The sequence below is a fragment of the Musa acuminata genome, chromosome BXJ1-8 (assembly GCF_036884655.1).
Source record: "Musa acuminata AAA Group cultivar baxijiao chromosome BXJ1-8, Cavendish_Baxijiao_AAA, whole genome shotgun sequence".
NCBI lineage: Eukaryota > Viridiplantae > Streptophyta > Magnoliopsida > Zingiberales > Musaceae > Musa > Musa acuminata.
Window position 1 is genome coordinate 1033709 of NC_088334.1, and position 14803 is coordinate 1048511.

At 39.3% G+C, this 14803-nt stretch overlaps 3 protein-coding genes across 3 annotated transcripts; 2 read left to right on the forward strand and 1 right to left on the reverse strand.

Moving 5' to 3' along the window:
* The first annotated feature begins 692 nt into the window (after positions 1-692).
* LOC135680499 (uncharacterized) lies at positions 693-1797 on the forward strand. Its single transcript, XM_065194452.1, has 2 exons — positions 693-1232; positions 1325-1797. Exons 1-2 carry the CDS (start codon positions 780-782, stop codon positions 1385-1387), a joined length of 516 nt encoding a protein of 171 aa, XP_065050524.1. The 5' UTR covers positions 693-779; the 3' UTR covers positions 1388-1797.
* A 2172-nt stretch (positions 1798-3969) lies between these two features.
* Positions 3970-7947, forward strand: LOC135680500 (thioredoxin F1, chloroplastic-like). Its single transcript, XM_065194454.1, has 3 exons — positions 3970-4362; positions 7289-7388; positions 7465-7947. The coding sequence occupies exons 1-3, from the start codon at positions 4058-4060 to the stop codon at positions 7597-7599; spliced, it is 540 nt and encodes a 179-aa protein (XP_065050526.1). The 5' UTR covers positions 3970-4057; the 3' UTR covers positions 7600-7947.
* A 1859-nt stretch (positions 7948-9806) lies between these two features.
* On the reverse strand, positions 9807-14558 carry LOC135680502 (biotin carboxyl carrier protein of acetyl-CoA carboxylase 1, chloroplastic-like). Its single transcript, XM_065194457.1, has 7 exons — positions 14343-14558; positions 13798-13851; positions 13550-13713; positions 13143-13446; positions 12971-13042; positions 10164-10229; positions 9807-10083 (listed from the first exon to the last, which is right to left on the reverse strand). The coding sequence occupies exons 1-7, from the start codon at positions 14499-14501 to the stop codon at positions 10060-10062; spliced, it is 843 nt and encodes a 280-aa protein (XP_065050529.1). The 5' UTR covers positions 14502-14558; the 3' UTR covers positions 9807-10059.
* Between the last annotated feature and the right edge of the window lie 245 nt (positions 14559-14803).

The window sequence follows — 14803 nt, forward strand, 5'->3', positions numbered from 1 at the left end:
GTGACATCAACCTGTTGCCTTGTTCTTAATGACCTCCTGTGATAACGATGGAGTAGGAAGCTGACGACGATGACACTACTACCTAAGGCTTAATACGAACACCCAACCCCCCCCTCCCCCCTCCTTCGGCAACAACAATCTATTGTTATTTTTGCTTGGGCTAAGGCTCGTGCTGACGCTAGGTTAGGTTCCTATTGGTGACAGCGACAAAGATCGTAATGATAGTGACCACCACCGGTAAGAAGATTGATAATGATGAGACATTGCTGTTGCATTGGTTGAACGAGGGTAGCGAGATGATTAAAAAAAAAAGATAGTAATCTAAGACTTAAAATGAATAAATCAAATACTTCAACTTGAACTGACTAATAGGAATAAATCAAATACTAGTAAAAATCAAATATGATAAATTACCTAAAATGAAAAAAAAATTACTTTTTCGATAAAATGTCCTTGAGATGCCTTCGACGGCCAAGCAAAGCGTCCTCGGTGTTTAGGTGGGTAGGCAAAGCTGGCCAAAACACTAAGTGTTCTTCAAGTGGAGTGCCCTCCTGCTCTTCCAACAGCCCGCGTGTCTGCTTGTACTACGTGCTCCCTCTAACCCAAACCAACAATAAATGCACTCCCGTTCTACGGTGAGAGAGCACAGGAGAGGTGTTCGACGTCAGGGCCCCGCCCGTCCCCACCGCTGTTGTGGACCCTCAGCATCCCTTCTTTCTTCTCCCCTTCTCCTCAGAACCGGAACAAACACCTTGTGGAACAAGAAAACCTAACTCAATATGAGCCTCCTTCTCCTATTCTCCTTCTTCTTCTTCTTCTTCTTCTTCTTTGGCGCGGCCGTCACGGCGGCGAGCGGCGGCGACGGTGGCAGCGCGTACGATGTGCTGCGGTCCCACGGCCTGCCCATCGGGCTGCTGCCCAAGGGGGTGCGGGAGTTCTACGTGGACGGGGAGGGGCGGTTCGAGGCGCGGCTGTACGCGCCGTGCACGGCCAAGTTCGAGAGCGAGGTGCGGTACAACGCCAGCATCGTTGGCACCATCTCGCCTGGCCAGATCGCTGGCCTCTCCGGCGTCGCGGCCCAGGACCTCTTCCTCTGGTTCCCCGTCCGCGCCATCCGCCTCGACGACCAGGCCTCCGGCATCATCCATTTCGACGTCGGCGTCGTTGACAAGCGCTTCACCCTCTCCCTCTTCGAGTTCCCTCCCGACTGCGCCCCCGCCTTCGTCGCCGAGGTTCGCGTCCACCTCTCCTCCATCGTCCCCAATACTTAGATTTGTTCGATCTGTCTTGGCATTTCGTCTAACTCCTTTCTTTCGATCGGCAGAGCCAATCCGGTGAGCTCCACTACCGTCTCGATCAACTCGATCCTCAACACGTTGCCGTCTGAAACGAGCCCTGCCGTCCCCGTTAGTAAAGGTCCTAAATAGCTTGCCTTTGGCTTGCTTATGTGTGCGCTTCTTGTGTGTTGCGGACCTGTGAGGCTCTGCTTTCATTCGAGCTGAAAGACTGCTCTTTTTTTGGTTGAATGATGATGGAGTCGGCACCCCCAAAATGTGTAAGCAATCCAATGAAATCGGATGAGAGAGCATCCGATGTTGGTAAGAGAATCGAGGGCTATTCTTTTTCCAACCAGTGCATTATCATATCAATGCTTATAACAGTTCTTAGTGGTGATGATACTATCGATTATGCCGGTAGAAGACCACATGTATGCAGTGGAGAGTCTGGGACTTGATACACTGCAAAATGTTTACCTTCTTGTATTTGTGAGTGAGTAATGCATCGAGTTTTTGTGTATATGCCGGAATCATTTCTCTGTATGTAATCTATAGGCAATTATTGTATCTGAGTAATATATATATATATATCTTCTCTTGATTGCTGAAATGTATGGAATCAACTAATGATCATCAAGGAATAGTGAAATCCGATGGAGATGTTCATGGCAAATCAAAGATGATGAAGTGATACTTGTTCTGAGTCTGAATGGTATCCTGGTGCTGGAGGTCTTGTGGGTTTGCTGGTGCATGTGAATTCATCTAATATTTAGGGCATTGTTAGGCAATTATGAAGGGACAACATTGTTGAGGTATCTTCAGCAATGCTGTACTGACCGAAAATTGTTCAGGTATTTCACCATGTTTTAGCTAATCTAAGTTTTTGTTTGTACAGACAACAAACTTGTCAGTTTTCAGAGGTAATGAGAGGCAAAACATCCATAAAAGCAGAAATTTTCAGACTTTGTGATTAATGGATGGAGGTTTGCTTGAATGGTCTTGTCTTATTGTTCGCATATGAATCTTAGGATATTAGTGCTTATATCATGCAGCTCTTCTGATGATTGTTTTTTGTTTTCAGGATGTCTGCAAAGGAACCAGAAGGGCAAACCCAAGCAGTATGAGCGATAGCATTCAAATGTGGGTTACTAACTTAGTTTAGTAGCTTGTCTTCCACTTTCATTCGTCATGTAGTTCGAACTAACTTGTGGAGGTCTTGTAGGTGTGCCGGTAGATAAGAAGTTTTCTAAAACTTAGGACAATGTTGAACCGACATAATTTTTTCCAGATTTCAGCTTTTTGATAATTTTTGGCAATGACAAAACAACTGAAAATTGTTCAGGTTTTGTCACCAAACCTGCAGGTAATATAGTTCTTAGGACCTCATTATTAATGGTCATATTGACAAAACTTAATTTTCTCTGTTTCAAGTTTTCAGGAATGATTTGAGCTGACAAAATATATGCATGGTGCCAGGGTAAGCAGAATTTTGCTACTTTATGGTAAATTGGGCAGAACTTTGATGAAACTCTCTAGTTTAATTGTATTTTAGTGAATCTTGGAGCCCAAGTGCTTATGATATGTAGCTACTCTGATGGCAGGAGTTCTGGAAGGGAATTGGAAGAGCAAATGTGTGCTTCAAACCTTGCCTTTCATGGTAGATCTCGAATGAGCATCAGGTGTTTGTGTCTGCACCAAAATGCTTCAACTCATCTTTGAGAATGAATTGATGATTCAGCCAGCTATTTTGGATCTGTGCCAATGCGGCTAGTAGTTGAAGTCTTATGTGTTTAATCTCTGCACCTATCACAAATTATGTCAAATGTCACATCTGATTCTTAACACACACACACACACACACACATTGAAATCTTCCAAGAGCTTCAAGCTGGGAGTATCAGGTAACATATCCTGCAACTGGGTAGAAAAACTTGAGAAGCTTGTGATCTTAACGTGAACAAAAACACTAGTGTTCTTGTTGTGATTCTTCTTTCCGCTCTTCTTCTGCAGATGAAAATACTTGAGAAGCTTGTGATCTTAACATGAACAAACGCTGGTGTTCTTGTTGTGATTCATCTTTCTGCTACTTCTGTAGATGGACTGGTTTCCTCTGGTCGTCGAGAGTTTCATCAAAGTGAAGAAGCTGTGCTCACGGCTCATGAAAGCCATGAATAGTACTTTTAGTGAGTGAATCAAATGATGTGCATTTTTAATGTGGCAAAGGTGACCAAAAAAAGTTCGGATCGGGTATGATTAGTATGATTTTTATAGTTTAAAAAATGTTTAACCCGGATCTGATTCGGATCCGAATTTAACATGGATCAACTCAACACCAATTGGTTTGATTCAACTTGTAGTTAGTACCTACATGGTTATACGGACCCGACCCGAATTTATAACGGGACAAGTCTGTGAAATCCGCATTTCATGCTGCATCCGAATCCGTTATTTTTTTATCAGACCGCGTCAATAAGACTGGTCCGATAAAATATCGCCGCCACTACGCGCCAAATTGCCCACCTTTCTGCGGGTGGAACGAACCGGAGGCCCAAATTTCCCGCAACACCCTCGTCTCCTAAGAACGAGAGCAACACCAACCGCTCCAACAGACTCTTACAGGGGTAGATCCGTCATCTCAACATCCATCTTTGGATCCTATATTTCTCGTCCCGTAGCCACACGATCGACATCTCACTTCGCCTTATGTCCACAAAAGCGCGCGCTCTCTCTCTCTCTCCCCTTCTCTCCCTCTTTCTCTCTCTCTCTCTCTAGAATCGCCAATGGCGCTTCGGATCGCCTTCTCCTCCCCCTCGATTCGATCGACCACGTCATCGCCGTCGTCTTCTTGTGGCAACCACCCTCCTTCCTCGCTGAGCCGGTTCCTGGGCTGCCCCCACGGGCGGTCCCCAGGCGAGCCCCTGACCGCCTCCGGCCGCAGCCGAAGGGCCGCCGTCGTGGCGACGTCGAACTTGGAGACGGCCGTGCCGGCCGTCGGGCAGGTCACGGAGGTCGACAAGGACACCTTCTGGCCCCTTGTCAAGGCCGCCGGCGAAAGGGTCGTCGTCCTCGACATGTACACCCGGTGGTAGGTTACGGCCCGTTCCTCCCTCTGCGAACCTAATTTCTGTCTTACGATCGATTGATTTGCTGGCCAACATCGATGTGAAACTGGATCTTTTGATATGGTAATGATCAGCATTCCATATCGTCTCGTCGGTTGGGCTACTTTTGATTGACATCTTTGATGGTATCAGTTAAGATCCATAGTTGGATCAGTAAGTAATTTTAATTTTTCTCTCTCAATAGATGTATGACAATGTATTTGAACCTCTTAGAACGCCCAATTGACCTTATAATTGCAACATTTAATTCGAGCGTTAATGATTATATATCAGTCGTTTTTAGATTCCTATTTTTAGTTGTAATTCAAAGGAAGACAGTCCGTTTAAGAATTCCGAATAGCTGAAGCTGTTGAAAGACACTTAAATTCATACTAAAAAGAACTTTTATTTGGTGTCAATTCTACTTGAATAAGTTTACAGAGTTTTTTTTTTCTTTTTTTTCAAATCCTTGTTCTTCCCAAAAAACATGTTCAGAGGTTAGTAGTATGAACATTGCATATGCCCTAAAATACCCACTTAATAAACTTTATAGGAACCACAATTCCTTATATTTGGAACAATGACTTCAAATTTGTGGAGTTGTGATTCCATCTTTGATAAACTGTATTCTGTACTTTAAGAAATATGGCAATTCTTTATTTCTAACAAGTCTGCCGAAAGTGGAGTTTAAAACCTTTCTGCTTTCCATACATAAGATAAAGTTAGTTTAAATAAAAGATTGCCTGCTTTTGGATCTTCTGATCCCAAGGCAGTCCAATATATATATACTTATACATGTCTCCTAGGCGCTCCCTGCCTTTAAACCATGCCACTCCCTATAAGATGTATCTACCCTTGTTACCAACATTTTGGTCTCTAACAAAGATTGTTACAAATGTTTTGGTGTGGTCAATCCCACAGGATATATGGTTCATGTCCTAGCTAAGTTGTCTGTCTGAGACAAAAAATTGATTGGATTCATCTACATAAATACAGTGGCGTCGATTAGTATCAGAATTTTTGAACCTGTACATTCAATCCACAAGTAAAAGATTTGAAATGTTTGATAATGATCAGTCGGTGAACAATAAATGTACCATGCTGAAGCCAAATTTTAAGGAACTGGGTCCATCTCCAAAATAATATTTTACACAAACAACAAGCTGAGAGGTCTAAAACTATATTGAGGTTAGTTGCATGAGTCTTGTTTTTCTCACCATTGAACTCTGATGAGGGTGGCAATATCACTAGTCAAATTAAGATTCATGAAAACTTTTTTTTTTTTTTTGTTAAAATGGGGTTAGACTGTGACAATGTATGCATCTTACCGTCCAAGAAGAAAATTTATTTTAGTGACTTGAATCTAATCTCCTAAGCGTAAATGAGCAACCTTACCATTGCACTAAAGCTTGTCATTATCAAATCTTTTTTGTGATTTCCAATAATAGGCCTTCGTCTTTGTCTTCTTGGATCTCTAACCTAAATTGTCCACTCTACCTTAGTTGTTCCAAAATGACAACTTTGTTTAAAATTTTCTAGTAACCTGCACATCCATCTTAACATTCTCGTCTATACATCCTATACATCTATATTATTTCTTAAAATGTGTTGACCTATAAGTAAGCAGCTGATCTCACAATTGCATTAGGTAAGTTGTCAGAATCATGCTCCTTTTTAGCTTTTGTTACGTAAAATTGTGCTAAAGAAGTTTAGGAGAGGTTACCTATATCTCCACTAGGATGTCTTTGTAAAGAGTAATTTGCAGGGACTAATATGCAATGAACATTTCCCTGTTATTTTGCATATGAAAAACTTGTCCATGTATGCCTTGTTTTGAAATTGTAAGCCTGCAGATTCTCTTATTGGTATAAGTTTAAAACCTGTCTTGAACTAGTAAATCTTTCGAATTTTGTACTTTATTTATTAGGCTGATTTATATATGGTTGATGTATATTTATTTCCAATTACATATCCACAGAGAAGTTCAGCCTATGCATATTTGTCATATAACCATGTGAAAATGATGTCTGGTGTGTTACATCTCAATTTTTTACTCTTCCATTTAATGTTTCATTACAGTTGGTCAACTGTTGGGTATAATTTGAAAGGGTATTGATGAAAAAAGAGTATTTAAAAGTTCCTTCAATAACACAATAGACTTGTTCAGAAAAGAACTTACAATAGGCACTTTCTGTGTTGTAAGTCCCAATTTTAACTCCATAGTCTTTGGGCTCAAAGAAATGAGCATATGTATTTGATAATGAGCTTTAACATGAAGGTCTAATGCATAACAAGAATATATTGAAACTAATTTAAGGGGTCTAATGTGTGACAAGGATATACTTTAAAAGGGTTTAATGTCTAACAGTATAATCTGCAAGATTATACGTATAAGAAAACATGTTACATCCTTTAATATATATGCTAGAGCATATATGCAAAATATTTACACGATTATATATGAATACATAAGAAGGGTATTTTGAACATAGAATGATTTCTAAAGTAAACACTCATTGCAAAAATTCCCAATTCCATATTTTGCCATCAAAGCTATTATTTGCATCTGCTTGTGGGTTATCCAGTTCATCTATAAGTTGCAGCATTGTTTTTCCCATCTTCTTTAATCAGTGTGAATTGTCTAATATGAGGCTTGTACATCTAACAACATGTACTTTACATTGCCTGAGCCACACTAGCTATTCTTGATATTTATTTAGAACTCTAGATTTTGCTGTTTAGTTTTGAAGAAAATGAAGAAATCTAGTTAGAAGCTCATTTTTCACCCGTCTCTTTAAACATGATTAGTTTGTCTGTTCAAGGTATGAACTATGGTATCCTACCTGTTGCAGAAGAGCACATTCATCTTTTCCTTTTTCCTAGTTGGTGCTATAAATCTTTGTGGTGCAGGTGTGGCCCTTGCAAGGTGATGGCCCCCAAATTTAAAGAATTATCCGAGAAGCATCTTGATGTTGTATTTATGAAGCTCGACTGCAATCAAGAAAACAGGGTATGCTGATGCTATTCTTATATGGGGTTCTCGCCTTCTACTTAATCCATTCTGATCTTTGTAATTTTCATTGCAGCCCCTTGCTAAGGAATTGGGCATCAAGGTTGTACCGACCTTCAAGATTCTCAAGGATGGCAAGGTGGTAAAGGAAGTGACAGGTGCCAAGTATGATGATTTAGTTGTCGCCATTGAGACCACAAAATCAAGTTAATATTTTCGTACTTATTTACACGCCGCCGCCAGATTATCGGGGACCAATATGCTATGATTAAACATATGAAATTTTACGTATTATGAACTATTACCATCTGTACCGTTTCGTTGGCTGTAAAAAACAATGAACAATTGTAGGAGAGATGAGAAAATGACAATGTCTCTCTCTAGTTTAAGATACACTGGAGTCGTGCAGTTGATGTAGCTACCAGTGTTGGTTTGGGGCTCCTATCTGCAAGCCCAAATGTTATCATGAAAATTTATGTCAAAGTGAATCCTGTATCACTCCTCTTTTATCTTGCCAGAGTGGCAAAAAGAAAATTGAAGAGCTTTATTTGGTCTTTTAGGTCCAAGAACCTGAAGTTGACACATGATGTGGTTTTGGCTATCACACACGAGGGTTAACTTTTTCTTGCATGTGAAAGACTTGATGTGAGATGTATTACTTACTACACTGGTTTGATGGAGCATGGTCTTGCATTTGTAATCTGTTCTATGTTCTCTACAAGAACAAGCCATCAATGAATAGCCAATGCAATCTTGCACTATCTCAATGCAATCAAATAATTCATTGGACAAACATAAAATGCTCGTGTAAATAAATATGGTTTTTTTGTGGATAAGATACCTTAGCAGATTGTGATCACTATGACTATGTAAAAAAAAACAAACAATTATATTATAAAGATTATTATCACCACAGATTCTCATGACTAGTTAAAACATACGAGACATAGAGTGGCAGCAATCAGATGGGATGCCATTGCGATGATGCCTATCAAAGTGCCACCAAAAATGTCACCATCGCAAGCTAAACTCGATATGAACCGAATGATACATTCAAGAGATTGCTGTCACCACAAAATTGGATTTCGTGAGACATGACATGGGTGGCAATAAGATCCGAAGCTATTGCTATCCGCACAGACTGTGATCGCTACCTAAACTCATGGGATAAGGGTGGCCATCAAATCCGATGCTATCGCAACACCATCATCATCACCATCACCAATATCACAAATATTGGCCACCATGTTCCACATGAAACAGTCACTAACAGAAATCCAACTCTTCGTCTACAAGCCAACATGGCAGCATACGAGTGGTTCGCTACTAATCATCATCCGGATAAGAGACCTTCTCAAACAAAACAAAACAAAACAAATGTGTGTGTACATAAATACACATACATCATTTTTGAGGTGCAAGCAGATGGGATAACAACCCTTATCCTCTAATTTAGTACCCATAAAATCTCAAACTCTCAATATTATGATACAAAAAGGAACCCATCAAATATATATCATAATATATCTTATAATTTTAAAGCTAAATACAACAATTCCTTCTTTTTTTTGTTTCTATAATTTTTACTCGTGTTAAAAGACAAAGTCTCCTAAAATAAATATTTGTAATAGCTTTGGGGTAGCTACTAAGTGTTTCTTTGCGATAAATCCAATTCCTACTGGGCTCAAATTAGTGACCATGATAAAAGGAATTTAGTATCACAAAACAGAGAAAAGCTGGCTCTATAATGAGCACCTACCAGTAACAGGAAGTCAAATGGTGGTGTGATGCCACTGCTAACATCTTGTGGGATTTACCAAGTATTTGATTTCTATATGTGCACCTAAAAGACCCAGATGAGTTGTTTCTTCCTCTACAACTCCATCATTGCCCTACAGAAGAAAGATAATATAACAACAAAATCATCAGTTATTCAATCACAGCTCTTTGCAAGTAATGTGAGCTTAACATAGATAAGTGTAAAATTCAGATCTTACTTCATGGAAATATGCCTGGGGTGGTCATACCAGCCATGAAGCTATTAGAAGATTTCTTCTTGAACAAAACAAGGCAGAGCAAAGTGTTATAGTTACCAACATCCGGAACAGAAGGGAAGGCGCCCTTGGAAGTGCAAACTCTAGGACAGTAATGCTGCACTACAAAGAAGGGTTCACCCTCTTTTGAAGGTTACAATCAATTGTTTTGCCAGCTAAAAATTAAACCTTGCTTCTGCAATAAATAATGGACCAGAAATATTTGGTACATTTTGATTTAGCCACAACCATAAACCCATCGTAGCAAATTCTTTAGCAAGGGAATCATATTTTGACTGCCAAAGCAAATAGAATCTAAAATAGAGATAAATTGACTAGAATTAAAATCTATGTGACACAGCAAAATGGTCAAAAAGATAGAAGATAAGGAAGATAAGCAACACAACTCAACTTCAAAGTCTCAAATGTGACTTGATGTTAACCCGAGAACATGAAAACAACTAATTATTGCAACTCAGAGGAAAGAGACATCTTTTTGTGACTAAATATTAACTTGAATACTCACACCAATTTATCATCAACTAATTCGCTCGCAAAGTTAGCTTCCACTAGACTCCGCAGAAACTAAAAGCAAAAGGAATCAGAATTTGGGCCTTCCATCACCTTGCAGGGACCTCTTAAGGTTCGATGATGAAAATTGGCTGCATATAGTGTGCCAAGAAAACAAAGTCAGCATCGATGTGTATTTAGTTGAGAATGAAATACCAAAGTGAATACTAACCTGGTCTATGCCCACAGGTTTGCCATCTTCTACCAATATTTCAACTACTGTTCCAGCATGATCAGCCTGCACAGTGAGGGTCATTTCATATAGTGATGACAATATTTTAAACAGAAAATGCTGACATGGTGTGATTCGTCAAAGATACAGTGCACTTTGGGCATTTGGTTGCCAACCAACTGTCTGGGCCAAGCAAGAATACAGCTTGCACATGAAAAAGGTCGATTTTAATTGGATAAGAAAGCTCATCATTAGTATGGCCAAATTAATTATAAATTGAATTTAGAAGGGTGAAAAATGCACTGATGTCAAACATATGGACCATTTAGCTACATTATCAAATACAAAGATCTACTTAGCATTGTCTATCGGAGTTACAGATATGATCCTAGTAATGAACAAACTGCTGGATATGGCAAACTCCCACTGTATGACCAGAGGAACATAAAGCTGCTGTGGCTCATTCATCATGAGACAATAAATTCATACTGGGTGTTTTGCATATAATCAAAAGCTTACCAAGTACCTCAAATAAACTAAGAAGATACAAGTTTCTTCAAACACCAAAATCAAGAAAGGTTAAGAATATTATAACGAGTAGAGAGATGGAAAGTTTTAACTAGAGTCTTAACTTGTAAAATATGTTCCATCATGCAATCAAAGCACACAAGATCAAATCATGCCAAGATTAAATTCTTATGCTTTCACTAAACTTACAACTTTTCAAGATAAGTATTTCTTCCATGTCTTGACTATTAATAACGGGGAAAGGAAGCGTACAAAATGGGACACATCAGAAGGTAATAGATGCATCTGTAAAACGCAAATAGAAAATTTTATTTTTCGCTTTCGTATATTTCTAGATTTTGCCTTGAATCTAGAATAATCTGAGCACGTTTTTCTAAGCTCAAACATCTCTAGAGTATCATGAGGATTGTATCAGCACACATTGTCAACAAGACAAACCATGCAGAGAAGTTGACTTTTAATATAATTCTAACTCATCATTTCAGAGTTCTACTGCTCTTCTTTTGTACCAGGTATCTGGTGGTTTTAGAATCTCCATTTATAAAACACGCTCTAATGTTCAGTGGGATCCAAATTGATTTCTAAACATGATATTAGGATATTTAACAGTTGGATCAGACTAGATGTTGTGGAGGCACCTCATATAATATTTGCTTGCACAATGGAGATCCACATGAAAAAACATTCAAGAGGTCAGAAAACAAATAAAAAAATTATAAACACATTAAAGAAATACAGACTGAAGGCAAGAATAACCAATTACAGGTTCCATTTAAGTTCCAAACTAATCATTCATAGAGTTTTCTGAAGATCAAACCCATGATGGGAAGAAAGGCCACTCTTTGATTATGTTATTTTGGAAAACTCGGTCTTGATTGCCATATCACGTCCTATCAACCACTAGAGATGCTTAGTATTGCTTGAATTTCGCCTATAAATTGACAGATTCTAGAAGGGAGTGTAGCAAGTATTAATCTTTTTCTACTGTTATTGATGATTTATTTTGAAAGCTTATTTTGCTAGTATTTTCTATCTTAATAATAGAAAAGAGTATGCCATTGCCACACCACATTAACAGAGCCATACTTGCTAAACCTCATAAATATGGTCATTTCTATGCACGAATTCAAACTCTAATTCTACTACTTGCTACTTATGTGGTTGTTACAATTAGAATCACAGCGTCAGGTACAAGTGCATTGGTGCTAAGATGCCAAACTATAATGTAGAATGCTTGAAAAAGATATCACTCCAGGCAAAAAGTAAAAGATTGCATTTTCTTACTGATAAAAAGCTTCCTGAGAAGAGACAAATGTCAAATGGTCAATATATTGCTTGTTCTTAACAATCCATTCTTTCCAGTGTTTTCCTCTATGACAATCATACAAGGATTTTGGGGTTAAACAAACAAAGTTATGTAAGATTTTTTTTTTTCCCGTAGTCTCTTGTACAATTTGCACTTGAACAAAGATCCTTACTTTGCTTTCACTCATTTTGGCTCACCCTCATCAACAGAAGCAACTTCCTTCAACGAAGGACCGTGTGACAAAATTATTCCTTGATAGATCCAAAAGGACAAAGCTAAATTTTTATTATTTATGGCTAAGATACACTTTATTCTTTTCTAAATATAATTTATATATAATAAGATAGGTTTTTTTTTATTTCAAGCCATTTTTCAGCCTTTTTTTGGAACAACAGTATCAGTGTATTGAGATACGATATATCGGAATGTATACAATGTTCCAAGTGTTCTCGCAATAGCCTTTTGGGGCATATATTTAGGGAAAAATCAGCAAACTGAATCAGCTTGCTAACATTCAATAAAATACATTATGTACTCTAATGTACCAATCCAATTGAATTAAGTTTCTAAATAAAGAAGACAAGAATTTCTTATACATGTGACCCTTCCTTAATGGCAGAAATTATCAAAAGTAAAAGTACTACTGGCAAGAGATCATGTATATGGTTTGAAACAGGAATACAATTAATTCAAATCCAATATGGGTAAGCTTTCGTTTTCCCAAGACAGACCATATATAGAGAATTAGTTTCTGAAAGTGAGCATCCATATTTTTCTCTTTATAATAAGTAGATTTGAGAATAATTAGCTAAGAAAGCAGTTCCAATTTATATCAATGAATTGGCTTCATGCAATTAGATAAAGTAAACAAAAAATAACACACTCTACTATTCCAATTTTGCAAAGAATATTCCAAAACCAGAATGTTTCAAATAAAATGTTAGAATAAACCAGCCTAAGAAGGAAATCTTACTTCAATTTCATTCATCAGCTTCATAGCTTCAATGATACACAGTATTTGTCCCTTGTTGACTTTGTCGCCGGGCTACCAAACACGTGAACAGATGTAAGATGTAACAGCATGTTAGACAAAGATTATTTTATATCATTGGATATCATAGGCATTAATCTAAGCTTTTGATCACCTTAACGAAAGGGGGCAAGCCAGGACCAGGGCTTCGGTATAATGTCCCTGCCATAGGACTCTTGAGAGGAGGATGAGATGACTTGGAAGCCTTAGGGGCAGATGAAGCAGCGGCAGGTGATGGGAGGGCACGGGCAGCAGGTGGTGGTGGAACTTCTGATGGAATATAAGCAGGAGCAGCAGGGGCTTGCATGACAATTGGGGCTGGTGCTGGAGGCTGAGGAAAAGCCTCCTTCTTGCGAATGATAAGTTCACAATCATTTTGCTTCAGCTGCAATTCAACAATGTCTCTTGAATCAACAAGCCTGCATCATCAAAGACGTGACCAAAAGCCAATTTTTACTGTATGCCACAGGGGTCAGTTGAAAGAAGAAGAAACAAGCAAAGTGATTGAGGGATATGTCTCACTTTACGATGTTTGCAACTTGAGTCATAAACTCAGATATCGCCTCCTCGGATAGTGGAGCTGATGGCAGGGATGGCTTTCCTGCTTCCGCATCCTGCCCTTTGGGTCCTAAAGCTTCTGCTTTGGTCTTAGAAGTTGCAGCATCATTGGCAGGTCCTCCAGCAACCTTTGACATAAGGAAAACAATTTGTCCGAGCCTGGACCAAAACATAAATTAAGTTGAAACAGTTTATGCTAGAACAGTGCTTGCCTCATTCAATTGGGCCTTTGCGATGGCAGAACGGTCTCTGTAAAGCCCCAATCCCTACAATATGGAAACCCTAGTATAATGATATGTATCCGTGAAACACAAAAGGAGGAAACATTTTTTGCGCCCAAAAGAAAGCACAATTCCAGATTGGGCTCCAACATCGGAAAAATAAAACAAACATCAATGGAATCTGACGCCGTTCAGCTCCAGAAATCAGCAAATCAAGATGATGGATAAGAAATGATCGTTGTTTGAGAATGTCAGCATTTCCAATGAAATCTGAGAAGCCGACCAAACAAGCAAAATTTTCATTCTGATCTACAAGATAACAAATTAGACCACTCGTCAAGAAACGAGAAGAACAGAAAACTCCAAAATCTACGTAAAAGGCGAAGGTTCGTTCATTTTCTTCAGCATTTGATTTTTTGCCATTACGGAAACCAAATTAGAGAAGATAAAGAAGCTTTCTTGTTCGAAAACCAGCCGAGATCTAGAACAGGGGATAGATCGAGAGGAAATGGCATAGGAAAACGGGAAGAGGGAACCTTGGCGGGGACAAGGAGAGGCTTCTTAGACTTCGAAGGCAGATGGAAGGAGACCGCTGTCGGGCGGCGGCGAGAAGAGGATGAGGAGGCGGAGGCGGCGGCCGCGTAGACCTGTGGCGCGGCCGCCGGTGCTGCGTGAAGAGAGGACGAGGAAGCCATCGCTGCGGGGGGGCCGATCGGGAGTGACAAGTGGAGGCGAGTTTGGGGATTTAGAGAGTGAGAGAGCGAGGCGTAGTTAGTTAATTGATGCAGCGTCGTTGTTTTTCGACGGACGGCTGTGATTCCATCATCTGATGCGTTACCAACGGCGAGTGATGGATCTCATTTTTGGAATTGTTAATATTAGTCCCTAACTCTTCCTTATTTGCATATTAATTTTCCTTTCAATATTCGCGTGTTCTTAAACATTAATATTTTACAAATTAGTCCTTCCATTATCTCCACTCGGTTCGTAGGGTTTG

Excerpts from the sequence above, each read along its gene's own strand:
- LOC135680500 (XM_065194454.1), top strand. The coding sequence starts at position 4,058 with ATGGCGCTTCGGATCGCCTTCTCCTCCCCCTCGATTCGATCGACCACG. Across the intron at positions 4,363-7,288 it reads CTCGACATGTACACCCGGTG|GTGTGGCCCTTGCAAGGTGA; the intron begins GTAGGTTACGGC and ends TTTGTGGTGCAG. Across the intron at positions 7,389-7,464 it reads ACTGCAATCAAGAAAACAGG|CCCCTTGCTAAGGAATTGGG; the intron begins GTATGCTGATGC and ends TTTTCATTGCAG.
- LOC135680502 (XM_065194457.1), bottom strand. The coding sequence starts at position 14,501 with ATGGCTTCCTCGTCCTCTCTTCACGCAGCACCGGCGGCCGCGCCACAG. Across the intron at positions 13,447-13,549 it reads CAAGTTGCAAACATCGTAAA|GCTTGTTGATTCAAGAGACA; the intron begins GTGAGACATATC and ends TTGATGATGCAG. Across the intron at positions 10,084-10,163 it reads AACCTGTGGGCATAGACCAG|CCAATTTTCATCATCGAACC; the intron begins GTTAGTATTCAC and ends CACTATATGCAG.
- LOC135680499 (XM_065194452.1), top strand. The coding sequence starts at position 780 with ATGAGCCTCCTTCTCCTATTCTCCTTCTTCTTCTTCTTCTTCTTCTTC. Across the intron at positions 1,233-1,324 it reads CCCCCGCCTTCGTCGCCGAG|AGCCAATCCGGTGAGCTCCA; the intron begins GTTCGCGTCCAC and ends TTCGATCGGCAG.